Source organism: Enhydra lutris, unplaced genomic scaffold (assembly GCF_002288905.1).
Source record: "Enhydra lutris kenyoni isolate GAN:26980312 unplaced genomic scaffold, ASM228890v2 scaffoldscaffold38, whole genome shotgun sequence".
Taxonomy (NCBI): domain Eukaryota; kingdom Metazoa; phylum Chordata; class Mammalia; order Carnivora; family Mustelidae; genus Enhydra; species Enhydra lutris.
Genome location: NW_019154122.1, coordinates 11239745 through 11266029, shown reverse-complemented (window position 1 = coordinate 11266029; position 26285 = coordinate 11239745). Strand labels below are relative to the sequence as shown.

The following is a 26285-nucleotide window of genomic DNA, read 5'->3' as shown; positions in this document are numbered from 1 at the left end:
GTTCCAGCCTGCGAGCGCCGCCGGGCCGGCCGGACGTCCCCAGACCCCGGCCATGCGGCTGCTGCTGCTCTTGGCCCCGCTGGCCTGGCTGCTCCTGGCCGAAGCGAAGGGCGACGCGAAGCCGGAGGGTGAGGGCGCGGGCCTGGCCGGGGCCGGGGGCCGGGGGCCTGGGGGTGGGGGGACTGGTCTGGGGGCAGCCGGTCTGCACGGGAGGCCTGGGCTTCCGAGGAGATCCGGGTTCCGGTCCCTTGGCCACTGACTCGCTGGCCGCTTGGACGAATCACTTCCCCTGTTGGGGCTGCGGCTCCCGCGTCGTGTGGCCAGGAGGGGAGGGGCATGGAGAGGGTCAAGTAATAAGAGCTGTCTCAGTAGTAATGACAGTGGCTACTGTGTATGGGCCAGGCAGCCTTGACGGGTGATCTCCACCTCCCGTGTGCTCTGCTTTTATCCCCCTTTTCCAGCTGGGCAAACTAAGGCTCCAGAGTCCGTTCACTTGCCCAAGATCACACAACGTGGGGGCCTTGGAACCAGGATTGACTCTCAGGGGTGTCTGGTTCCGTGGGAGCCTCTAGGCATCCCAGCTATGGGGGTGGGGATGGCATGGGGTCCCCCATGGCAGAGGCATGTGCACTTCTGTCTGGGGCCCCTGTGGTCTGCATTACCCCTGCGGGGTGGGTCTTACTCCCTCCAGGTAGCAGGGCAGGAAAAGGCTCAGACAGGTGCACTGACTGCCTAGGGTTGTTCGGCCTTGGAATGGTTGGTTCGGGATCTGCTGGGCTCCGCATGTCATGTTCCTTCTCCATCCCCAAAGCAGATTGGATTTCAGAGTGTGCTCCACTGTTCTGAGTGGGTGCCCCTGTCCACCCCACCCCTCCCCCAGTCACCTCCAGGGTTGCCTGCTGAACCTCTGAGAGGAGCCGGAGGGGGCAGGATGGTGTTGTGTTAGACCCTCACCAGGGACGGGGTGGGAACTGCCATTTCTGAGTACGTTCTTTGTGCCAGGTTGTGCCCAAGGCCACGCATCTCCCAGTGGTAAAGCCCATGGTGACCAATTTCCATGAAGCTTGGTGTTCTAGCCTGCAAACCGGGGGGAGTGGTACCCGAGTCCTAGTGCTCTAGCCAGGATTGTATGGGATGAGGCCTGCTGGTGAGGGTTCAGCTCTATGCCTGGCCTATACAGGCCTTTTTTTTTCTTGGACCCAGTACTGCCTGCTTTTCTGGAGTATCCCAGCAGGGTAGTGAATCAGGTAAAAAAAAAAAAAAAAAATCCAGTGAGGCAGGTGCTGAGCACAGTGCTGGGCTGGTGGTGTGTGCAAAAGTACTGTGGCCTGGGTTTACTCACTGGTCAGGAGACTGGAGCCCTAGAATAGCCTTGGTATCCCAGGCCTCTCTTTGCCTTGCTTCTGCCGATGTGTGCTCTGTCCACCCCCAGACCATTCCAAGAGAGAAAACTCCCGCTGCCCCCAGCGAAGCCCCCAGAGTCAGAGGGACGTAATCAGTGACGGGGCTTCAGGTTCCCTGACCCCAGCAGCAGGTGATGGGAGGGGACAGAGTTCATGGAAGGTAGCCGCCACTGAGAGGGCAGGATCCCGTGTGTCGTTGAGGTGGTCCAGGTAGAGCACCCGGCAGATACTAAGTAGATAGTAGATTGATGGACAAGAAGTAAGGGGTGACCAGACATGGAGCTAATATCAAGCCACTGTCAAGTTGAGGCCCTTTGCTTCTCCTACTCCATTCAGACCCTTCTGATAAGTAAGGAATCATTATCCCCGTTTTGCGGATAGCAAGACTGAGGCCCCAAAAGGTTAAATACCTGGTCTCCGGTTGCTGTAGGTGGTTGGAGGTAGAGCCGTTCATTGGGATTCAAACCCACTGCTCGTGACCCCTGTTGCCTGGAGATGCTGTCTGGAGGAATCTGTTCAACTTTAGCCTGCTGGCTAGGACAGAGTGGGAGGGTAGTTTGTCCTGCAGGCCCACTGACAGGGGTCCGGAGGCAGGGACGCTCCAGCAGCTGCCAGAGAGGCCAGCTCCTCCGTCCCCTAGTTGGGCCGGGATGGGGCAGCTGCTGAGGAGTGTGGGCTGATGCCTCTTGGGGAGGAGTGGGGCAGGTTCGGGAATTGTGCTTCTGGCGGCTTGTCCACCCCGTACCCAAACACACATGGATTTGGCACATGGAGAGGAAGATGGAGTTTTCACTTTAGGGAGCTCCCACTTTTAGGGGAGGACTCAGAGCTCCTCTCCTCAGTAGATGCCCAATCTTAAGGGGGAGATACAATCCTCCTCTTCCAGAATGCCCTGCGCTTGGGAAAGGGGACATTGACCTATGCGGGGTGTGGGGGCGTGTCCCTAGTCCACTGTGGGGGACAGAAAAAGGCTGTCAGCAAAGCAACATCCAAACAGGCAAATTTTCATAGAGTTGGGAGCAGGAGAGAGTCCAGATGCCCCCTGGTCCTTTCTCCCTCTTGTCGAGGCTTCTGGCTGATTACTGTTCCCTGCCTGCCCTGAGGGCCTGGGTTTGGCCATGGAGAGGGAAGGACCCTCTGGAGCCTGGTGGCTGCAGTTCTGAGACTCCAGGAGGTCAATAGGGCATGGGTGGGGGTTGTGGGTCATACTGTTCCATGCAGGGAATGGAAAAATCCCAGGAGTCAGGCAGGCCCAGCTGTGTGTGTGTGTGTGTGTGTGTGTGTGTGTGTGTGTGTGTGTTGGCGGGGGAGTGTCTGAGGAGACCTCAGGGGACTGACACGAGTGGGGCACCAGACCCAGGAGAATCACACTTGGCTCCTGGGCACTGGGAATCCCCATCTCCTGACGTTCTGCCACACCTGCTTTATGGCTTCTGTTCAAGCCTGGGGTGAGCCCGGAGGATGGGGGAGGAGCTTCATTCATTTCCGTGCCCCAGAGAGCAGACCCGGCTTCCCGATGGTGCCTGGAGAGCCTTCCTCTGCCTTGCGTGGGCTGGCCCCTCTTGGGGAGGAGAGGGCATCAGCTGTAGCAAAGCGACCCAGGCCTGGGTTCTCAGCCTCATCTTTGGACCCCAGAGAGGTGTCTTCCTAAACCCCACCCCCGCAGGGCCCTGGGCACAGCCTCTCCCCATCATTCTTGCCCTCTGGAAGGAAGACAGCTTTTCTGGGTCTGGGACCCCGAGGGCAGCAGCTGGCCTTCTTTCCGGGGAGGGTCCCTATGACAAGAACCTGTGTGGCCCCCATGGGCAGGTCCTGTGCCACGCACTTCACAGACATTAGCTCTTTCAGTCCTCAGGCAGGTCTCTGGAGGAGGGTACTGGGGTTGCTAGGACCCCGTATTACAGATGAGGAGACAGGCTCAGAGAGGCTAAGTTACTCACCCAGCAACCTGTCGGCGACTCTGCCCTGCTCCCTCCTGCTCACCTCTGCTGATCCTGGAGCCACAGCTTGTCTGTCCAGGGAAGCAGGCCTGGAGCCTGGGCGTCAGGCCTCACACAGACCCGGGCTCGAGCCCCAGGCCGGATCAGCCAGAATGCAGGGGGGCCGGGCCTGGTGCTTGGAACTGGACCCTCCTCAGTGTCGCCCCGTGGTGTGCCCTGTGCACTGGGTGGATGCCCGCCGCAGGACAGGAGCTGAGTGTCCGGCCACACTAGGGATGCCTGAGCGAGGGCGGCTAGACGTGCTGGATTCGGTCCGCAGCATTCCAGAATGTCGGCCAGGAAAACGGTGAGGCCGAGAACACGGGCCTTTGGAATTCCAGCTCATTCGCCTCTCACTTCAAGCCTCTGTAACCTCTGAAGGGGTATTTCGTCTCTCTGTGCCTCAGTTTCCTCACAGGCACAGGGGGGAATAGAAGTGCCGCCCGCCACATGGAATGTCGATAGTTAAGGTGATAGTGAACGCAGCACACTTCGTGTAGCGCGTGATGTCTCCTAAGGGCTCAGCTGATGGCTGTGCTTTCTAGAATCACCTTCCCAACGTGCTCCCTAAGGCCAGACAGTGCACACCAGACATCCAGACTCACACTCAGTCCCAGCCACGGGGAGGGGGCGGGAGGCCAAGGAGATGAAGACGTGAGTCTGGCCCAGCAAAGGGAGAAGGGACAGGTTTGTACTGGTGTCTCACCTGCTGGGCACGCCAAGGGCGCACCAGATAAGGGGAGGAAATGATGGAGGGCTTCATGGAGGAAGGACTACGGCCTCTTTTTTTTTCTTTTTTCTTTTCTTTTCTTTTATTTATTTATTTAACAGAGCGAGAGAGATCACAAGTAGGCAGAAAGGCAGGCAGAGAGAGAGGGGGAAGCAGGCTCCCGCTGAGCAGAGAGCCCAATGTGGGGCTCGATCCCAGGACCCTGGGATCATGACCCGAGCCGAAGGCAGAGGCCTTAACCCACTGAGCCACCCAGGCACCCCTCTTTTTAATATTTTTTACCATGCTATGTTAGTCACCGCCCAGTACGTCATTCGTTTTGATGCAGTGTTCCATGATTCATTGTTTGCGGATAACACCCAGTGCTCCGTGAGATTCATGCCCTCCTTAATGCCCATCACTGGGCTCACCCATCCCTCTCCACCAAAACCCTCAGTTTGTTTCCCAGAGTCCACAGTCTCATAGTTCATCTTCCGCTCTGATTTCACCCCCTTCATTTTTCCCTTCCTGTTCCTAATGTCCTCCATGCTACTCCTTATGTTCCACAAGTAAGTGACACCATATGATAATTGTCTTTCTCTGATTTATTTCACTCAGCATAATCTCCTCCAGTCCCATCCATGTTGATGCAAATGTTGAGTATTCCTCCTTTCTGATGGCTGAGTAATATTCCATTGTGTATATGGACCATATCTTTATCCATTCGTCTGTAGAAGGGCATCTCAGCTCTTCCACAGTTTGGCTATCGTGGCCAATGCTACTATAAACATTGGGGTGCATATGGCCCTTCTTTTCACTACATCTGTATCTTTGGAGTAAATACCCAGTAGTGCAATTGCTGGGTGATAGGGTAGCTTTAGTTTTAACTTTTTTGAGGAACATCCACACTGTTTTCCAAAGAAACAGTCAACAAAACAAAGACAACCTATGGAATGGAAGAAGATATTTGCAAATGACACTACAAAGGGCTGATATCCAAAATCTATAAAGAATTTCTCAAACTCAACACTTGAAAAACAAATAATCAAGTCAGAAAATGGGCAGAAGACATGAACAGACATTTCTCCAGAGAAGACATACGAATGGTTAACAGACACATGAAAAAATGTTCAACATCATTAGCCATCAGGGAAATTCAAATCAAAACCACACTGGGGTACCACCTTACACCAGTTAGGATGGCAAAAACGGACAAGACAAGAAATAGCAGATGTTGGAGAGGATGTGGAGAGAGGGGAACCCTCTTACACTGCTGATGGGAGGGCTAAGGCCTCTTTAGGAGGAGGAGTGAGCTGTGCAGGCGGGACAAGGGAATGGAGCAAAGTCTCAGTTCATGAGGCAGCTTTCATGGGGGGTGGGCGGTGCTGAGAGGTGATGCCAGGGTCCCTTGGAGGAGGGACCTTCCTGGAGTTCTCTTGCTGTGACTCACCCTCAGGCCCAGAGTGAGGACCAGGAGATGGGCTGGATCAGAGGTTTCCACATGTGGCTGACTCGGAAATCACCCAGGAGATGTAGGATAAATCTGGACTTCTGGGCGCATCTCAGCCCTCTGGTTCTGGGGCCCAGGAGTCGAGTTCACAGCATCTCTTGTGATTCTGCTGTGCAGGCAGGCTTGGGACCTCTGAACTGGGTGACCTGGTCGCGTCCTCGGCCAGGGAGGAAGGCACTAGATTTGTGAAGGTTCTGGGGGACACATGGCAGCACCCAGGAAAACAGAAGAGGCAAACTGAGTTGTTGGGTTGGAGGGGGCTGTCTGGCACGGCCTGGGGCGCTCTCCTCCACCACAGTGAGGGTTTCTACAGATGGAGAGACAGAGAGCTGGTCACTGTCCCGGGCCTGGGCAGTGTGTGCAGGGATTAAGGGGGACTCTGGGTCCAGGCTTCTGTGTCCACATACTGGTGTTACCACTTCCTGGCTCCCTTGGGCAAGCTGCTCACCAGGAGGAGGGGGTTAGGACCAATAAAGGGCTTAGAACCAAGCCGAAGGTGTTCGGTAAAGGTTAGCCATCTGGTACCACGATTTGGTAGAGGGAACTCAGAAAAGGAGCCTCAAGATGTCCACCACATCCCCTCTGCCCTCTCCCTGCAGCCTGACTGCGGGAGCCCCCATCCAGCACCTTACACAGACACACACGCTGGCTTTTTCCATCCATGAAATGTGACACTTCCTGTCCCCAGCAGCCCCTGCCAAGGACAGGAGGGCCTCAGAGCTGGCAACTCGCCTCTCCTCACTTAACCATCCAAGCCAGAATTGGGGGAGACTTTCCTCCAGTGGGAGCAGCACCCTGCTTTCCTGGTCCCCGTGGTCAGGTGGGGAGGCCTCCCCTCTCCACACCTGCCTAGTGAATCCACCCCTCCCTCCCCAGATCCTTGGGGCCACTTCCAGTGGATTCCTACCCAAACTGCTGGGCCGTCCCCTGCTCTGGGGCCAGCAGCCTGCCCGGCTCTGCCAGCTCAGCCAGCTCCGCCCGGCGGGACCCCTTTGTTCTCTGAGCCCGGGCTCCTCTTGCTTTCACAGAGCCCGGGTGCACAGGAAGGCCTTACTGGCCTGTGTTGGCCTGGCCACCTGCTGGGTCTCTTCACCCAGAAAAGCATTATGTCCTGGACCTCAGGGAACCAGTAATGAGTGCTACGAAGGAGGGGTGTGGGGGTCCTACCTCTAAGGGCAGGAAAGGTCAGGAGAAATCTGAGAAGGCTTCATAGAGGTGGTGGCAGGAAAGGGGTGTCACTGTCACTGGCCCTGGGACCTGGAGGAAGATTAGGGAAAGGGTAGAGTGAGAGGGGGACCTGGGGCAGAAGGGGAAGAGCCAGTAAGGTGAGAGCCCCGGCTGGGAGAGGGCCGTCTCAGTGGAGGGAATGAGTATGTCACTGGGCCTATCAGGGAGGACCTTGAATGCCAGAGCAAGGTGTTTTCCTCTCCCTGATCAGTCCTTGAAGTAGGTACAGGGGTCTCAGTTATCCGTGGGCGAGCAGATGATCCTCCTTCTGAGGACCTGTCAGTACTAGCCTGACTGTGTCACAGAGCTACACTTCATCTTCTCTTCTCTTGTCCTGTAGTATGGTTGGTTGGTTGGTTGGTTGGTTTTTTGAGAGAGCGAGCACAAGCTGGGGGAGAGGCAGAAGGAGAGGGAGAAGCAGGCTCCCTGCTGAACAGGGAGCCCAGTGCTGGGCTCGATCCCAGGACCCCGAGATCATGATCTAACCCTAACGCAGACACTTAACGGACTGAGCCACCCGGGTGCCCCTCGTCATGTAGGGTTTTTATATCTCACGCCATCACAAGAGAGGGGAGCTCAGTGCAGTAAGGTCATTTGAGAGAGAGGTCACATTGATAGAGTGTTTATTACACTATATTGTTATTGTTCTGTTTTATGTTGCTAATCTCTTACTGTGCCTGACTTACAATTTAAACTGTATCCTAGATCGGGACATTCAGGAAAACACACAGTATATATGGGGTCTGGCACTCTCTGTGGTTTCAGGCATCCACTGGGGGTCTTGGACTGCATCTCTCACGGATAAAGGGGGGACTGCTGTACTGTTAGGTTTTGTTTTTAAATAGTCTCTATGCCCTACACAGGGCTTGAGCTCGTAACCCCAATATCAAGAGTCATTTGCTCTGCTGACCGATCGAGCCAGCTAGATGCTCCTACTGTACTATTATCGTCCCTGTTTTACAAAGGGGAAAATGGGGCCCTGAAAAATTAAGGACTTGTTTAAGGTCACAGGACTGGTAAGGAGCAAAGCTTGGATTCTGACCAGGCAGGCCAGCTCTGGAGCCTTTGTTCCTTAGATAACCCAGCTTCAGACTGTGATCTGGAAGGGACTTTCCCAGGGCTCCTCGAGATGCTGTCTGGGGTGTTGTTTCCAGCAGGTTCCATTGCAAAGGTGAAGCCACACTACAGAGCCCAAAAGAGGTCTCTTGTTAAAAAGGTACTACAGCTAGTGTGGTCAGAGCTAAGGATTCCGTTCTTTCTTTTCCTCTTTTTCTTTCTTTTAAAGATTTTATTTATTTGAGAGAGTGAGAGAATGAGCAGGGGAGTGGCAGACAGAGGGAGAGGGAGAAGCAGACTCCCCACTGAGCAGGGAGCCTGACACAGGGCTTGATCTCAGGACCAGAGGCAGATGCTTAATTGACTGAGCCACCCAGGTGCCTCAAAAGCTAGGGATTTTGAATCACTTCACACTCAGGGTCCACTCATAGCTTCTCCAGTGGTGGCCGAGTGAAGTTCAGCAAGAAAGACTGTTGGGTTAGACGAACAGTGTGTGCCCTGGGCACAGGCATGGAGAGCGGTGGCCATGCCTGGGCATCTGGCCAGCGCTGACCAGAGAGGTCCTCCTGGTGTCCAGCATTCAGGGTGAATCTTTGCCTCCACCCCTGAGCAAGGCCAGAGCCCCCTAAATCCAGGAAGACCCAGCCCCACAGTGCAAGGTGCAGACACCTGTGCTCTGGACACCTCCTGTCATGTTGCTCAGTTCCCAGGGGGATGGAACTCAGGAGGAGAATCGGGAGACCTGAGTGCTGACCTTCAACATGTCCTTCCTACTTGGGCCTTGGGCCCTTGTCTATAATGGGTGGACACGAGGACACATCCTGCCGGGATTTGCCACATCTGGGGACAAGGATCTACTCCTGCCTGTCGCCCCTCCTTCTCCAGTGCCGTTCATCATGCCCTTCTCTGTCCCTAGACAACCTGTTAGTCCTGACGGTGGCCACGAGGGAGACGGAGGGGTTCCGGCGCTTCAAGCGCTCGGGTCAGTTCTTCAACTACAAGATCCAGGTGAGAGGCTCTCCGGGCAGGGCGGAGGGGGCAGGACAGCCAGGGGGGTGGTGGGAGAGTCTAGGAGCTGGGCTTTTGCCCTTCCCAAACAGATGGGGGCCACAGGGAAGGCTTCTGGAAGCACTTAAGATGAGGACGAGTTAGGAAGAGCAGGAGGGGGAGAACATAGTCAAAGGGTGGGAGGTGCCGGAGGTGGGAGAGTGGGGGAAGTGAGACAGGAGTATGTGGCCGAGCTCACGCTAGGAGTGGGTGTGTGTGGCTGGTTTAGAAGGCAGGGCCTTGGAACCAGCATTTCCACCAGCGCCCCCCCCCAGGTGATTTTGGGATGGCCCATAGTCTGGAGACTGCACCTGTGCAAATGCTGCTCTAAAGAAAGGCCGATGCCCAGTCCCCTTGGTGTCCTCTGTGTGCAGTGTGTGGGGCTTAGCCCTGCAGGAAGATAGATATTCCTCTATTCAGCAGAGTGTGTCAAGTGTTTCCTTCTGTCAGGCACAGTGGTAGGCACTGGGGATCAGATGGTGGGCAAGGCAGACCATGGTACTGCCTATACAGCTTGCAATCTAGTGGCATTAAGCCAGAAAGAAAATGGATTAGTTCACATGAATGAGGTTGAAGCAGAGGGTTGCTTCAGGCATAGTTGGATCTAGGGGTTCAAGCTGCATGGTAAGGGCTTCGTCTTTCCATCTCTAGGTCCTGTTGGTCTTCATTAGCAGACATGTTTTCTCTGCAGGGTGGCATGGTGACCACCAGCCACAGACCCACATGCCCCGCTTCTCAACCTGAGCAGAACTAGACAGATTTTCCTTAGTTTGAACAGAACAGTCCCAGGGAAGACTCTGAGGCCATGCTTAGGTCACGTGCTGAAACCCATGGTCCTGGGAAAGATGGAACACTCTGATTGGTCAGATGTGGTCACATGACTCCCCCCAAGGCCAGTCAGCCTCACATACATTGTAGAATGGTTTCCCTATGGGTGAAGGAGGAGGTCCTGGGCAGACACAGGCAAAGATGGTCACTGTCCCGGTGGGGGTGGAATTTTGGCTGGCAAAATAGTTCTTCTCCAAAAGCCCATGTTAAGGGGCCTTTCTCTACAGGCGTTGGGCCTGGGGGAGGACTGGAGTGGGGAGAAGGGGTCATCGGCTGGCGGAGGGCTGAAGGTTCGGCTGCTGAAGAAAGCCCTGGAGAAGCATGCAGACAAGGAGAACCTGGTCATTCTCTTCACAGACAGGTAGATGGCAGGGGGCCTCCTGGGGAGGGCCCCTCAGCAGAGAGATGGAATATTCTAGAATGAGGCCCTTGCAGGATAAGGGAGAGGGGGGGATCACTCTAGCTAAGGTTGCCTGTAGTTTTATGGGATCCCTGAGCCCAGAAAAGACCATTTCCATTGGTGGTGAGAAGATGGGCAAGGGGGTCTGCCCAGGGGAGGCAGAAACCCTGCAGGCCAGGCCGGAGACAATAGGGCAGATCGATATCCCAGGGGTGACGTGGGAGGAGGTATCCTCATGAGCCCCTGCTCACCTCTGTCCTGCTCCTGCCTCCCCTGGCTCTGGCCACAGCTATGATGTGGTGTTTGCCTCGGGGCCTCGAGAGCTCCTGAAGAAGTTCCGGCAGGCCAGGAGTCAGGTGGTCTTTTCAGCCGAGGAGCTCATCTACCCAGACCGCAGGCTGGAGGCCAAGTACCCAGCCGTGTCCGACGGCAAGAGGTTCCTGGGCTCTGGAGGTGAGGAGCCCGGGTGCAGAGAGCGTGACGGGGCTGGGCGGGCTCCGGAGGGGTCCCTCCGCTGCCGTCAGGGTGGCCCCCCTGCCATCGGCCTCATCTCGTGGACAGCCACCCTTCTGCACAGGGCAAAACCGCAGTCACCCCTAAATATTCCCCCTTGGCTCCTCCCCCGCCCCTCAGTCTGGGGGACCAGTCATGCCCCTCCCACTCTGAAAGACCTCTCAGCTGCACCCTCCCGTCCACCCGCACTGTCCCCGCCTCACTTGGCTCCGGGCCATTTGCGGTGGTCTCCCTGCTCCGCCAGCCTCTCCCCTCACCCCTTCCAGACCATTCTCCAACCAGCAACACAAATCCACACACGTCAATGGCTTCTTGCTGCATGGGGAATAAAATCTGTATTTTAGCCTCAGAAGAGGGTCCCCCCCCACCGGCAGCCATGTTTCCCCATTGGCTGGGAGAGTTAGCACCATCTAGACGGCCTGGTCCTGGCCAGGGCTGGCGGTGTTCTCCTTCTACCTGTCTGTCCCCTTCTCCCCCTTCTCTTCCATCCTTACCAATCTGCACTGTGGCCAAGAAGCTGTGTGGGCTTTTTCCTCTAAGCCGCCATGCGCTGTGTGACCTTGGCCCAGCCTCTGCCCTTCTCTGGGCCAAGTTTCCCAGATAACTAGAAAAGCAGCTCCTAGTATCTGCCCCACCAGCTCTGCTCTCCACGGACTCCTGGTCTGATCCATTCATTCTCCACCTACCTGTGTGGTGCCCAGCACCTGAGCTGGTGCAGGTCAGTGGGCACCCGTGATCTTTCTCCGTGAGCTCAGTGGGAACTTGTCACCAAGTGGCATTGGTTAGCAGGGTGCTTTCAGCCTGGAGACGCTACCTCCACTCAATCCAGGAGGGCTTCTAAGAGAAGGTGAAGGAGGGGGAGGTGAATGAAAATGGGTGCTGGGAAGAGGCTCCTGACTTGGAGGCCGGAAGCTAAGTGTCTGTCTCTGCATGTCCCCCACCAACCCGCAGGCTTCATCGGTTATGCCCCCAACCTCAGCAAACTGGTGGCCGAGTGGGAAGGCCAGGACAGTGACAGCGACCAGCTCTTTTACACCAAGATCTTCTTGGACCCAGAGAAGAGGGTAAGGGCCGGTGTGCGGGGCCAGGCTCCTGGGGTTTGAATGCCAGCGTAGGCAGTTACTAGCTGTGTGACCTTAGGCAAGTCATCCAACCTCTCTGTGCTATATTTTTTAAATCTGTAAAATGTAGTGATGGTGGTACTTTCCCGTAAGGATGTTGTGTGAATTAAATTAATGTATTTATAGTACTTAGCAAATGACAGTAAAGCAAAAAATAAGCAATTTGTTGTCATCCTCGTGGTTGTACTCAGATTAGCTATTTTCCTTAGATGCCTTCTGACTCAGAAAGTCCCTGGTTGTCTGCGAGTAGAGCCACTGGACCAGTAGATCCTAGGGTGGCCAGCTGCACCAGTGTGACAGGGCAGAGTGGGTGTTGGGGAGAGCAAGTGGCAGAAGTAGGAGGCAGGCTCCCCACACTGGGCATGATGGGGCCCTATCCCCCACCAGGGCCTGTCCCTGTTGCAGCCTGGTCTCCTCTTTCCTGCAGGAACGGATCAACATCACCCTGGACCACCGCTGCCGTATCTTCCAGAACCTGGATGGAGCCCTGGGTGAGCAGCCTCCACGGGGAGGGGGATCCTGAGAGGGATGTTAGGAAGGAGGTAAAGATTCTAGGCAGGGCCTGAGCCCAACAAGGAGGATGGGCTGGTTCTTCTGTGGCCATTGTGCTGGGAGGTCACCTGCCCTGTCCTGAGGTCCCCAGAGGCCACCTGGATGCCCTGGGGCAGAGCTGTGGGTCTCTAGGGGTGGAGAAAAGAGGACCAAGAAGTCAGTGTGAGAGCCTGCGGGACACCTGGGCAGGGGACAGCCGCTCAGCCTGGGAGCAGCTGGGCAATGCACACCGTGGGTACCTGCCCCCTGTCCTGGGGCCCTGGTTCTTACAGGTAAGCGGGCTCCCCTCTTTCCCTGCCCTTCCCCCTCCCAGGCGAAGGCTTCCTGGGCACGCACAGGGACCGAGCTGACAGGAGGTGATAGGTGACTTGGGAAGCAGAGAGGCTGCCTGGTCCTTAAAACCAGAAACCCCCCGGGGCTGGCCCAAAATCCGTGGCTGGTGACAACAGTCCTTTGCCTGTCTTCCTGGGTGACCTCGGGCAAGTCTCTCTCTCTCTCTCTCTCTCACACACACACGCACACCCTTAGGCCTCATTTTCCTGTCTTTAGAAAGGAATAGTTAGACCCAATAGCTAATTGATGATTTTTTAAAAAGATTTTATTTATTTATTTGACAGACAGAGATCACAAGCAGGCAGAGAGGCAGGCAGAGGGGGGGGGGGAAGCAGGGTCCCCGCTGAGCAGAGAGCCCAACATGGGGCTCGATCCCAGGACCCTGGGATCACGACCTGAGCTGAAGGCAGAGGCTTTAACCCCACTGAGCCACCCAGGTGCCCCACTAATTGGTGATTTTACAGGGTAAATGGAATCTTGGTTTTTGAGAACCCAGTCAATACTATGACTCCTTTCTCGGGAAGGTGCAGACACAGCCACACCCTTTTGTCTGTGGCTTCTGGGAGTGCGTGGACCTGCATTAAGAAGCCGGGTCCAGAACATCTTTTGGGGAAGCCAAGAGCTTGCACAGAGGGTCCCCCTCACGTGATCACCCACACAGAGGGCCTCCCTCCCTGGTGTCTAACAGGCCTCTGATGACGGCCCCTCTGCATTTATAACTACCAGACAGGCAGCTTCCTCCTGCTGTCTAACGGGGTCAGAGCAAAGGGGTTAGGACCCTGCCGGAGGAATCCTCTCCACCAGGACAGGATCTGTCCCCCACCCTGCCCAGGGCTTCCTTTTGGGCTGGTGTATTCTCAGTGCTGCTCTGCACACCCCCAGGCCCTGTCCTGGGGCCTTTTCTCTGAGCTGGAGCTGGAGCTGGGATGTCTCAGGTCTTTGCTTTGTCCCCTCCCTACCTCCGGCTCCAAGAAGTCATTACAGTAAATTCTGGGGGTTGCTATGGACTCCATGTGCCCGGCAGGGTGCTAAGTGCTTGCCCAGCATGGACTCCTCCCATTCTTAACCCCATTTCACAGACAAGGAAACTCGAGGCTCAAAGAGGTGGTGTTGGTGGCCTGGAACATGCCCTGGGCGGGAGCCAGGATTTGAGCTTAGCCTCTGGGCCTGACGCTGGATGTGTCTGTGCTTTCTGACCCCTAGATGAGGTCGTGCTCAAGTTCGAGATGGGCCATGTGAGAGCGAGAAACCTTGCCTACGACACCCTCCCAGTCCTGATTCACGGCAATGGGCCCACCAAGGTAGGGGGAGGCCGCAGCCCGTGGGTAGAGAGCAAGAGAGGGGCCAGAGGCCCGAGTCTGTTTTCACCATGATCCCATGGCTTCTCCTTGGGGTCAGGGCCACCTCCCCCCCAACCCCGGGGCCCTGTTGCCACGTCACTACTTCTGTCCTCACGTCTGAATTCAGCGTGGTGCCTTGTCTTCTTGCTGTGGTGGTCAGTGATGTTTATCCCTGCTCAACCACAAGACACAGAAGAGGTCACTGTCCCCATCAGGGCCTCAGCTGGGCCACCTGAGTCATCCGTACCCCGTCCTCCCAGGGCAGACTTGTTTCTTCAGGCAATAAACATTTACAGAGTGTCTGCACCAGAACATAAGGCAGAGTCAGTCATGAGTGGGACAGACTGGTTCCTGTGCTCTTGGGGCTCAGAAGCGGCTGGGGTGAGAGCCAGACCTCATGGGCCCTGGGGAGCCAGCCCTGGCTCACAGCAAATTGCTTTAAGTGTGGTCCTTGGCCCCCTCCCCTCCCCCCAGTGTGTCAGAGTCACGTGGCCAGGAGAGACTGGGGCGAGTGTGAAAACAGATTTCCTGACCCCACCCCAGAGCTGCTCAGTGGGACTCTCTGGCGTGGGGGGCGGCCAGCGATCTGCACTTTACACGCTCCTGGCAGATCCAGAGATGAGGCGTGGCAGCATGCCAAGCCCCACTCTGTCCTCGGAGCAGCTTTGGTGATCTCCAGGGGGACGGAACATTCTCTCCAAAACCTGCCCCAAGTAAAGTCACATTCCTGCCCCCTTAGAGGGCTGGGGTGCAGGTACCCCAGGGGCTGAGGGACATGTGACTCAGTAGGTACAGATGGGTGGGCCGGGCCCCGGACCCCACGTCTCAGACCCCACGTTTCCCCACAGCTGCAGCTGAACTACCTGGGCAACTACATCCCACGCTTCTGGACCTTCGAGACAGGCTGCGCCGTGTGTGATGAGGGCCTGCGAAGCCTCAGGGGGATTGGGGTACGGCTGCCAGGCCTAAGGGGCTCAGTCTCCTTGGATGGGGAGGATAAGTGATTCTGGAAGAGGCTGTTGTCTTTGGTGGGAGGTGAAAGGATCACCTTCCCGTCTGGGGTTCCATCTTCCTCTTCCCCCAGGCACCTCCTCCTGGAAGCCTTCTCAGATTACTTACGGCTCCAGCTCATACCCCACCCCCAGCCATGCCAAAGTTCTGGTTCCTTCGCCCGATTCCTCTCCTACAGCGCCCCCTCTCATCTTACGGACCTCACTCCTCATTTATAGCTCACTTCAAACCCATGCCAGCCAAGCCCTCTGACAGCAGGCCATCAGCTGGTCCTGGGTCCAAGTCGAGGCAAACTCTGCCCGGCTGGGACTTTCTCCTCCTGCTCCCTTCTGCTTCCCCGCTGGGCCCTGCCTCTGCCTGCCTGCACGTGGCTGCTTGGAGCGGCCTGGCCCAGGTCCCCTTTCCTGCTAAGTCTGCACACCTCTGCCTCGGGCCCTGGGTCCCTTGGGCCACCGTAGGGGCTCAGCCGTGGCCCGGTGGCTGGACATTGCCAGCCCTTCACACTCCCCCCCCCCCCCCGCCCAATGCAGGATGAAGCTCTGCCCACGGTCCTGGTCGGCATGTTCATCGAACAGCCCACGCCCTTCCTATCCCTGTTCTTCCAGCGGCTTCTCCGCCTCCACTACCCCCGGAAACAGATGCGGCTTTTCATCCACAACCACGTGAGTAGCAGGTGGCTGGCGTACAGGCCTACCTCACGGGGTGGCCTTGGACATCTCTGGGACTAGCTGCAGCAGCAGCATCTGGGCCAGATGGAGGCGGCCCGGCTGGGTACAGGTGTGACCTTGGGTACAGTCCTCAACCTCTCTGTGTTCAGTTTTCTCATCTCTCAAATCGGGATAGAAGTGTGCTGACCACGTGGATTTGCTGCAGGGGTTCCACAGGTGGGCACGTGGGACGCAGAGGCCGTTGCCACGGGGGAGGCACACACTAGCTGTCAACGTTGGCCTGGTTTCTCTCCCTGCCTCATTCAGGTCCTCCTGATATGATTCGGTGACAGATGGGTTCTTCTGCCCTGCATACCTTCTGGGGAATTGGGGAGAGCTCTGAGGCCTGCTGCTTTGTGGGGAGCAGGCCCGGGCTCAGTATTCCCAGCTCCCTCCCTCTCCTCTTCTTCTTAGCTGGATCAGGTCCCAGCTCTGCTTTTGCTTATCCCAGTCTCCATAACTGGGACACCGGATACACTCTCCGGTCCTCCCTGTTGTCAAGGCTCCTTGTCTTAAATGTCCTCTCAGCTGCCCCACCTAGTGTCAGCGCTTTCTGAGACCTCTCAGCTCTGACAGTCTGCACCCCATGCCCAGGGCCCTGTGGCCCCATGCTTGGGTCTGCCTGGGCCACAGACGTTCATTCAGCTGTGCCCCATGGAAAGAGGAGGAGGGTGTGGACCCGGCCCGTGGGAGGCTCCCAGCTTCCCTGGAGACATGAAACAGGACAGCCATGAATTCCGACTTTGTGACTTGGTGTGGAAGAAGACAGTCGTCACAGGCCGTCTCTGGGCCCTTCTGTGTGCCCTGTCTGACTTGTCGACTCCTGACAGTGACCCTGCGAGAAGGGCACAATCGCCCTTCCATTTCACAAGGGAGGAAATGAGCACTGAGACAGGAGAGGTACCTGGCCCAAGGTCACACAGCTGACGGTAGCAGAGCTCGGCTGCACTCTGAATCCTGGGTTTGGTTCTAAACGTCCTGTTCTTTCTGCTTTCCCAGGCAAGGGGCCCCTGGTGTGGACTGTTGTTTTTCCAAGGTGGTCCAAGGATCACCTGGAGTGTTTTGCAATGAAGCAGATCCCTGGGCTGTACTCCAGACCAGAAAAAATGACTCTGGATATGGGGCCTGTGGGAACAGGGGTGCTGTCCTAGTGACAGAGGCTCTTAAGAGGCCAGTGGGCCTGGCCTGGTCAGGGGAGGATGGTCAAGGATGGCTGGGGAACGGCACTCCAGGCATAAGGCCTGGCATGGGCGAAGGTCTGGTGGTAGGAAAGCCAATGGCCAGCAAGAGTGTGCCGGGAACGAAGAGGAGTGGCCTGTAGTCGCAGAGGGTGCTGTGGTCCTGGGGGGGCGGGGTGGAACCTGTGTCCCCATCCTCTCCCTCCCATCCCCCACCCCAGGAACCACACCACAAGGTTCAAGTGGAGCAGTTCCTGGCAGAGCATGGCGGCAAGTACCCGTCCGTGAAACTGGTGGGCCCTGAGGTTCGGATGGCCAACGCCGACGCCAGGAACATGGGCGCGTGAGTTGGGGACCAGAGCATCACAGTTGTCTCTGCTGACGGTAGTGGGGGTGGGAGGGTGGGGGGCATGGTGTGAGGAGCATCAGGGCCAGGAGACAGGCGTTCGGAAGCCTGTGTGTGCTCTCTGGCAAGTTCCTGCCCCTCTCTGGGCCTCAGGGTCCTTGTCTGTCAAATGGGGAAATGGTCTCTGCCCTGACCACCTGGGGGCTCCTGGGTGGGGCCGAGCAGTGTCCTTTGGGTGCAGGAAGGAAATCTGAAAAAAGAGGAAGAACCAAAGGGCCAGAAGTAGATAAATAAGCTGACAGAGACCATCTATGGTTTTTCCCCAATCGTTCGAGCGAACAAACAAGTCATCTGTTGACCGTGGCTGGTGAGCTTTCCCGGAAAGGACTAGGTAGTGAATCCGCATGCTTCGGCCCTGTGGCTGTAGCCTGCTGGGCGTGACTGCGCGCCCATAGAGTTTTCTCTATGGACCCTGAAATTTGAATTTCATATGGTTTTTACATCACTTTTAGAAATCTTTTTCCCCCAACCATTTAAAACTGCGAAACAGTCCTTAGCTCACGAGCTGTGCCATACCAGGCAGGCGCTGGATTTGGATCGTGGACTCCAGTCTGCTGAGCCCTGGGGCCAGATAAATGAAAAGAACATACGTTCATAAGGCTTTCGGGCCAGGTCACCAAGTCGCACTTCGGAAGGGCAGGACCAGTGTACCCCCTGGCCCTGGATAGTGTAGGAAGCTGGGGGCCATGCTCTCTCCAGTACAAGCATTTTTAGGGCACCTGATACCAGTTGCTGAGTGAGCTCTGGGTGCTGAGCGAGCTCTCGCCTTGAGAGTCTGGCTGCCCGGGGTCTGGGTCCGAGCCTGCACCGGGGCTGGCCCGACCCCTTTAAATACCGGTGGCTGGTTCCCTGCGGCCATGGATGGGGACAGGCCTGGAGAGCCCGGCTGCGGGGCTCTCTGGGACCCTGGCGCCTGAGCCTCAACCTCGCTGACCCCGGGTCCCCAACTCGCAGGGACCTGTGCCGGCAGGACCGGAGCTGCACCTATTACTTCAGTGTGGACGCCGACGTGGCTCTGACTGAGCCGAAAACCTTGCGCCTGCTGATCGAGCAGAACAAGTGAGCAAGGGAGGCTGCGGGTGGGCCTTGGCAGTCGGCACCAGGCCCTCCGAGCTCCCCGATCCTGCTCCCGCTCCGGGCCCACCCCGCCGTCCTGCCTTCTCCGCCTTCACCTCGGCCTCGCCTCCTACCCTGGGCCTGTCCCAGCCTGGCACCCTCGTCTTGCTCCAGAATGTTCCCTCCTCCGTGCTACAAACCACACCGCCCCTCCCTCCCTCTGCCCCTGGCTGTCCTGTTGGAGGGGGTGGGGGCCCCAGCTGGGCCAACCCCCACCCACCCACCCCCCACCCTCCCACCCCCCTGCTCTTGGCCCTGCCCCAGGGGGTGCTTGCAGGTTGAAAGGCCCTCGCCCTGTCCTTCTCCACATCCAGTTAGATCTGCCCTGGACTCCCAGTGGGCCAGGAGAACCCCGCTGAGGTGCTCTCTTTCTCAGGAACGTCATCGCCCCCTTGATGACCCGCCATGGGAGGCTGTGGTCAAACTTCTGGGGCGCGCTGAGTGCGGACGGCTACTACGCCCGCTCCGAGGACTATGTGGACATTGTGCAGGGCCGGCGTGTGTGAGTACCTGTGGGATGAGAACCCCCCCATCCGTCTGTCCATGACCCCCCCACCACAGTCCTGTCCTTGTTGCCCTCAAATTCCTGCTGGACCCAAAGCAAGGAAGACTGCAGTCAGACACACGGAATTCCTGACAATTATCCTGGGCCCGTGTGCCCAAATCAGCACTGCTGTGCCCTCCAGCCTGTGACTTCCCCCTTGTCCTGGGCCCCTGGCCCCCAGCCTGTGACCAGCCTGCGGCCAGCTTCCATCTTCTTCTCTCACCCTTAGTGGCGTCTGGAACGTGCCATACATCTCAAACATCTACCTGATCAAGGGCAGTGCCCTGCGGGCTGAGCTGCAGCAGACAGACCTGTTCCACCACAGGAAGCTGGACCCCGACATGGCCTTCTGTGCCAATATCCGTCAGCAGGTCGGCCTGGGCTGGGCACTCAGAGGAGGCCCTGTTGATGGAGAAGGTGGTCTGTGTCTGCTACCTTATGCCCTGGAGTTTCTGAGATGCCAGGGCCTGGTGGGGGGCACTTGGAGCAGCAGGCATGAGGGCTGGTCCTTGGGGTCCATGGGGATCACTTCAGTGGACCCAGTTTCCGCACCCCTCTGTTTTATGTACATTTTCAACAGAGCCAAAAAAACCCCTAAACTTCCACCTAAATATACCCAAGTAGTGTGCCTGAGAGACACCCTCCCCCCCACCCCCGTGCCCCACCCAGGATGTTTTTGTGGTTATTTATTTATTTTTTTATTTTTTATTTTATTTTTTTTAAAGATTTTATTTATTTATTTGACAGAGATCACAAGTAGGCAGAGAGGCAGGCAGAGAGAGAGAGGAGGAAGCAGGCTCCCTGACGAACAGAGAGCCCGATGTGGGGCTCGATCCCAGGACTCTGGGATCATGACCTGAGCCGAAGGCAGAGGCTTTAACCCACTGAGCCACCCAGGCGCCCCAATGTGGTTATTTTTTTAAAAAGTGACAGCATAATGATGTTTTTTCCCCATGCCCAAAACGTCAGGAGCAGACACCATCCTTTGCTTTCATACATTCATCCTTTCATTCCCATTCGGTCCTCCAGGAAGCCCTCCTTGATTGTATCCCGTGTCAGGCCTGGGCTGGGTGCTGGGGAGATGAGATGAGGTGACCCGCACTTGGTTCCCTCATCTCCAACTTAACAGGCAGAGGAGGCTGCCACTGAGCCTCTCCTGGGCCGTGCATGGGACTGTGGGGTGGGGGTGTCTCTTCCATCCGGCCTGTTCTCCCCAGGATGTGTTCATGTTCCTGACCAACCGGCACACCTTTGGCCACCTGCTCTCCCTGGACAACTACCAGACCAGCCACCTTCACAACGACCTCTGGGAGGTGTTCAGCAACCCCGAGGTGAGGCCCTAGCTGGACGGGCAGGGGAGGGAGAAGAAGGGACCCCCGTGAGCCTGCTGGGGGGGGATGCTCCTGCTTAGCCTGAGAAAGGCTGTGGACCCCGTGGGGCACCAGCTTTCCTCCACCCCAGGGACTGGTTAGGACGTGGGAGGGCTCTTGAGCAGCAGCGCCACCTAGTGGAGGAGGAAGGATCAGGAGTCAGGCCTCCGTTGTCGGTGGACCATCCATCCCTTGAGCCTCTCTGTCTTTGGGGCCTCGGTTCTCTTAGCTCTAAAATGGGTATACTACCCCAGCCTCACTCACTTCTGAGGGTGTTGTGAAGATCAGAGGAGGAGAAAGTGCTGACAACATTCCTAGGCGTTGCGAGCTTGTGGCTGACGTGGGTACACGCACAGACACGCACACCTGCACATGCATGTAGGTACACGTGCAGACACCAGCTCCTGCGGGCACACATTCACCCACATTGCAGGGGGCCTGGGGGGAGGAACCGCCTCTTGCAGCGTCCCCTGGAGTTGGGCAAGGGGTGAGCCCCAGCTGGCCCAGGCCAGGCCCTGAGGATCCCAGCTGCCCCTGCTCCCCACCCCCCCAGGACTGGAAAGAGAAGTACATCCACGAGAACTACACCAAGGCCCTGGCGGGGAAGCTGGTAGAGACGGTAAGGACTGGGCACCTCTGGGAACAAAGGTCCTGGATCTCCACCCTGCACCTGCTGAGAGGGAGGAAGGGCAGAGGGAGGAAACTAGCTGCCCCAGGCACGTTTCTGGGCCCCAGCAATGTTTGGGCGATGGAGTAGGTCATAGGATGGCCCTTCCTTCTGTTGGCCCTTCCCAGCTGGAGTCTGCAGGGGCCTTGGGAACCTTGAGTTTCTCCTCTGGCCCAGGTGAGAAAGAGAAAAAACGTCCCCAAATGTGGTCTCAGCTAGGGACCAGGGGCCAGTAGCGAGAAACTGTGCACGTTCCTTTCCTGGCCCTGCACCAGGAGCTCTGTGACCCCGGCTGAGAAGGGCGAGCACTAAGCTCTGCTTCCTTCCCCCCTTAGCAGCTGGCAGACAGGGCGTGAGGAAGGGCCTGGGCTGCATGAGGGTCCTTGCCTGTGGGGGCAGGGGAAGGTGCAGCGGGGCCCCTCTAGACCCCTATCACTGAGTCCTTGCCCTCCCCAGCCTTGCCCAGACGTCTACTGGTTCCCCATCTTCACGGAGGCGGCCTGTGACGAGCTGGTGGAGGAGATGGAGCACTACGGCCAGTGGTCTCTGGGAGATAACAAGGTGGGTGCGGTGCCTGGGCTGGGGGTGCCGGAGGGCCGCCCCTCCGCCAACACCTGCCCTCTGGGCTCTTGCCCTGGCGAGCCAGCCACCCTCTCTGGCTCTTCAGAAGGGTGGTTCTGGCACTTAAGAGTAGGGGAACGTTGAGAAATGGGGTGGAGTGTGGGTGCCCATGCTGCCATGACCGCAAGCCGTGGTGACCTGGAGCCGTCTTAATCTGGAATTGCTAGATTTCCAGTTTCTGGTTCGTTATTAGAATGACGTAGCTTCCTTCCCCAGCTTGGGTGAGTCATGGGAGAGGACTGAGCAAGAGTGGGATGAGGAGGAATTAGGAACATGAGTGCCACGTTCGCCAGACAGCAGAAGCAAGTGGCATGTCAGGCCGAGAGGCTGTGCGTTCCCCAGAGGAGGAATCCGGTACCTGTACTCATCTTGGAAAGTTCAGGGAACATTTTTTATTTAAGGGAGGGGAAGGGATGGCAGAAGGAGAGGGAGAGAGAGACCCTTAAGTAGGCTCCACTCCATGCTTGGCATGGAGCCTGATGCAGGGTTCGATCCCGTGACCCTGAGATCATGACCTGAACCGAAATCAAGTTGGACACTCAACTGACTGAGCCACCCAGGAGCCCCAAGTTCAGGGAGCACTTTTATTTATTTTTAAGATTTTATTTATTTATTTGACGAAGCGAGAGAGCACGCACCAGCAGGGGGAGTAGCAGGCAGAGGGAGAAGCAAGCTCTGCTGAGCAGGGAGCCTGACCGAGGACCCTGGGATCATGACCTGAGCTGAAGGCAGATGCTTAAGGGACTGAGCCACCCAGGTGTCCCTAGGGAGCACTTTTAAAGGCACGTGACCCTCTGGGCCTGTACGGCTCTGACTAACCTTTGACCTGGCAGCTGGACCACCCTGTGGTTCCGGTTCTCAGCCTAAGCCACATGCTTCAGTGGCTGAGCTAAACTCTGAAAGCCAGTAGTAACTGGGATAGTCCAGGCTTTCTGGGGTCTGGCTGGCCCTCGTGCTCCAGGGACCAGGTCAGAGCTGGGACTCCAGTGCCCGAGCTAACCCGGGCCCTCTGCACTGGTTTCCTCTGTGGTGTCACAAATCTCTACAGAGCCTCGTGGCTTCAGACAACACCCAGGAATCCTCCACGGGTTTCTGTGGTTGGGAGTCCCCGGTGGTTTAGCCGGGTCCTCCGCCCAGGGTCTCGCGAGGCTGCCGTCGAGATGTCAGCCAGGACTGGGGTCTCCTCTGAGGCTCGAGGTCCTACTCTGAGCTCCTGGGGCAGAATTCATGGCCCTGCTTCCTCCAGCCGGCAGGACAGTCTCTGTCTTCAAATTCTCCTTTTAAACATCCTCCCTTGTTGATTAACCCACAGTCAGCCCACAGACTAGTGACCTCCGTTCTCTTTGCAGAGCCCCCTCCCTTGGCCCTGTACCCTGACCTTTTCCCATCGCGCTCACAGGCCGGAGTGGGGGTCAGACAGCCCGCACACCAGGCGGCCACCTCTGGTATCCGCTAACCAGGCTCCCCTCGGTCATTTCCAGGATAACCGCATCCAGGGCGGCTACGAGAACGTGCCGACCATCGACATCCACATGAACCAGATCAACTTTGAGCGGGAGTGGCACAAGTTCCTGGTGGAGTACATCGCCCCCATGACGGAGAAGCTCTACCCCGGCTACTACACCAGGGTGGGCGCCCCGGGGAGGTGGCCGGGATGGGGGCAGGGCTGGACTGGCTTGGGGGGAGGAGAGAGAGCAGCCCCAGCTTGCGGGAGAAGCCTGAGCATTTGGTCTCCAGGTGGGAGTGCTGTCTCCTCCCATGGTTGGGGTCAGGGGGCCTCTGGAAGGATCCAGGGTAGGGCCAGCCCACCTTGCCTCTGACCTCTGACCTCACCCCTAGGACCCCCTCCTCCATGTCCTTAAATTCCTCTGTGACGCCTCTGCTGGCAAGCCAGGGCACCCATTCCTCTCCCACCTTCCCACCGAGAATCTGTTGACCACCCCTGTGGCTTTTGCCCTCCTTCCCTCCCTCTCTCACAGTCTTGTGCACACGCTTTCCTCCAGACACCTGCTCCCACTGCCTGGGCCCTGCCCGCAAGAAATTGGCAGCCTGCCTAGTTGCCACGAAGGCTTGCAAGAATTTGATTCACTCCTTCTGCCCTGCTTCCTTCCCCTCCTCTCCTCCCTCTCCCTTCTCCCTTGCCTTCCCTTCCCTTCCTTCTGTCCTTTCCTCCCTCAGCACATTTTTACCAAGAACCTTCCCTGGGCCGGGCTCTGGGGAGCACTGTGTGAAACAGACCTGCCCGCTGGGAGCCAGTGTCCCCCGAGACCGGATGAGGGGTCCCTTCTGTGCAGCCCGGCCTCTTCTGCTCTCGGTCAGCCCCTCTCCAGCCAGTTCTCTTTCCCTCGACACAGGCGCAGTTCGACCTGGCCTTTGTCGTGCGCTACAAGCCGGATGAGCAGCCCTCACTCATGCCGCACCACGACGCCTCCACCTTCACCATCAACATCGCCCTGAACCGGGTCGGCGTGGATTACGAGGTGGGCAGCTTACAGGGTGGTGGAGGAGGGCTCGGTGGCAGGGCCCAGGGGACCCGGGGCTGGAGAACCGGAGAGAAAGAGAAGGCCTCCGTGCTGTAGGGAAGGAGCAGAGCAGGGGCACAGGAGTCGGAGGTCAACCTGCGCGGACCTGGGGCCCTGCCTGCTCCGTACTCGCCAGCTCCGTGGCCTCAGGCATGTGTCTTAGGCTCTCCGTTTCCCCGCATCTTAGATGGGGAAACGTGGGGCTTCCTCCGTAGAAATGCTGTGAGAATTCCATGAGCTCATCCAGGGGAGAGCTTCCATGGACACCCAGTAAGCACTCAAGGCCTGAGAGCCGTCGGTGATGCAGAATGTAGAATTTCCATCCTTGGGAGTAAGAAGGCTCCTTGGGGAGGGATGGGGTCAGCCCGGGTGTGGGGCTCAGGCCTGTGGCTGGAGGAGAGCTGGGGAAACCAGGAGGATGGGGGGTGGAGAGGGGACAGTTCTGGGGGCCTCAAGGCCCCACAGGAGGCCTCTGGGTGTGATCAGCTGGGGGCCATTCATTCATTCCTTCACTCATGCCTTAAGCTGCTGTGTCAGAGTGTTTCAGGGACTCAGTCCTGGGCTGAGGTTACCCATACAAACACCTCTCATTTTCTTGAGAGTTTACCATGTAAACAGGGGTTCTCCTGGGGGACAGTTTTGTCCCCCAGCCCCTCAGTCCCCGGGGACATTGGCAATATCTGAAGACACTCTTGGTTGTCACAATTGTGGCGGTGGTGCTGACGGCAAGTAGAGGCTGGGGCGCCCGGGACAGCCCCCCATTAAGGGAGAGTGCCCTCGCCCCTGGTGGTGAAGGTTGCACAGCAGTACGCGTGGACTTAGTACCACCGAACCGCACGCTTCAGAATGTTTACGTTGGTAAAGCTTATGTCACGTGTTTTTTTGGCCCGATTTAAAAAAAAATGTTTTTCTGGCCCCAAACGTCCACAGTGCGGCAGTTGAGACCGCTGTTCCTAAGCTTTAACTTGTCTCACTGAACTCTCATGACCCTGTGAGGTTAATACCCATTTCCCAAAAGGGGAAACTGAGGCTTGGGTGGGGCAGAAAGTTGGTTAAGCAAGCACGTATCTGGCATTAGGCCAGGGCTGCCTGACTTCCAGGCAGGGGGTCTGGCTCCCTCTGTCTTGGCTGAGTGTCTTCCTCAGGCAGCTGTGGCCGTGACTCCACAAGGTGTCCCAGGCGGCTGCGTAGGGGTGCCGCAGGGAGAATCCAGCGTGGGGGTGGGGGAAGGACCCAGCCTCCTCTGACGCTTCCCGACTTCTAGGGTGGGGGTTGTCGCTTCCTGCGTTACAACTGCTCCATCCGAGCCCCACGGAAGGGCTGGACCCTCATGCACCCCGGGCGACTCACGCACTACCACGAGGGGCTCCCCACCACCAGGGGCACCCGCTACATTGCCGTGTCCTTCGTGGATCCCTAATCGGCCAGGCCAGGCCGCCTCGGACCTCTTCCTCTTTGCCAACAACCACTGCCCAGCAGCACTCTGGGGCCTCGGGGTCCCGGCCTCCAGGCTCTTGACCTCCATTGCTCTTGGAGCCACCGTCGGACAGACTCGGCCACGAGCCAGAGGCAGAGCCCACCTCCTCAGCTGGGGCGTTCCTGGGACTCCAGACCAGCCCAGGGAGACACTGTTCGTGTTCATTGCTTTGTAGCAACTTGTCCTTTTCCCTCCTGGTTTCCTGAAAAAACCCAGTCCTCTTCCTCGGCTTCTTCTGTGGCCTGGACTTGAGCAGAGCAAGGACTTAGCCAGCTGCCCAGAGAGGCTCTAGGGGCGAGAAGACAGCCCCAGGACGTCTGCTCCAAGCTTCCGGGCAGACACAGAGACTCAGATCAGATTCAAGACCCTTCCCTGCCCCTTCGGACTGCTGAAGCCCCTTCCTCATCCGCTCCTATCCTGGGAGCAGAGCCTCGTTCCCTGGAGACGATGACTCAGAAAATCTCCTGGGAGACGGGAAAGGTGTCGATGCCACAGCTTCGTCCTCGACGTAGGGGTGGCGGGGGGGGAGTGAGATGCCCACACACAGCAGCACGTCACCCTGTCCTGGACACCTCCGGAGGGAGGGATGGATGGTCAGAAACAGGAGAGTTTCTATTAAAGGTCATTCACACCACAGAATGGGAGATG

The 26285-nt window shown here is 57.5% G+C and overlaps 1 protein-coding gene across 1 annotated transcript; it reads left to right on the top strand.

Annotated features, from left to right (window-relative positions):
- LOC111154620 (procollagen-lysine,2-oxoglutarate 5-dioxygenase 1) lies at positions 1-26285 on the top strand. Its single transcript, XM_022514340.1, has 19 exons — positions 1-128; positions 8801-8892; positions 9987-10120; positions 10449-10612; positions 11624-11736; positions 12221-12284; positions 13882-13979; positions 14867-14968; positions 15560-15691; positions 17136-17257; positions 18275-18379; positions 18813-18938; positions 19210-19351; positions 20198-20311; positions 20904-20969; positions 21474-21578; positions 23120-23266; positions 23993-24118; positions 25425-26285. Exons 1-19 carry the CDS (start codon positions 53-55, stop codon positions 25578-25580), a joined length of 2184 nt encoding a protein of 727 aa, XP_022370048.1. The 5' UTR covers positions 1-52; the 3' UTR covers positions 25581-26285.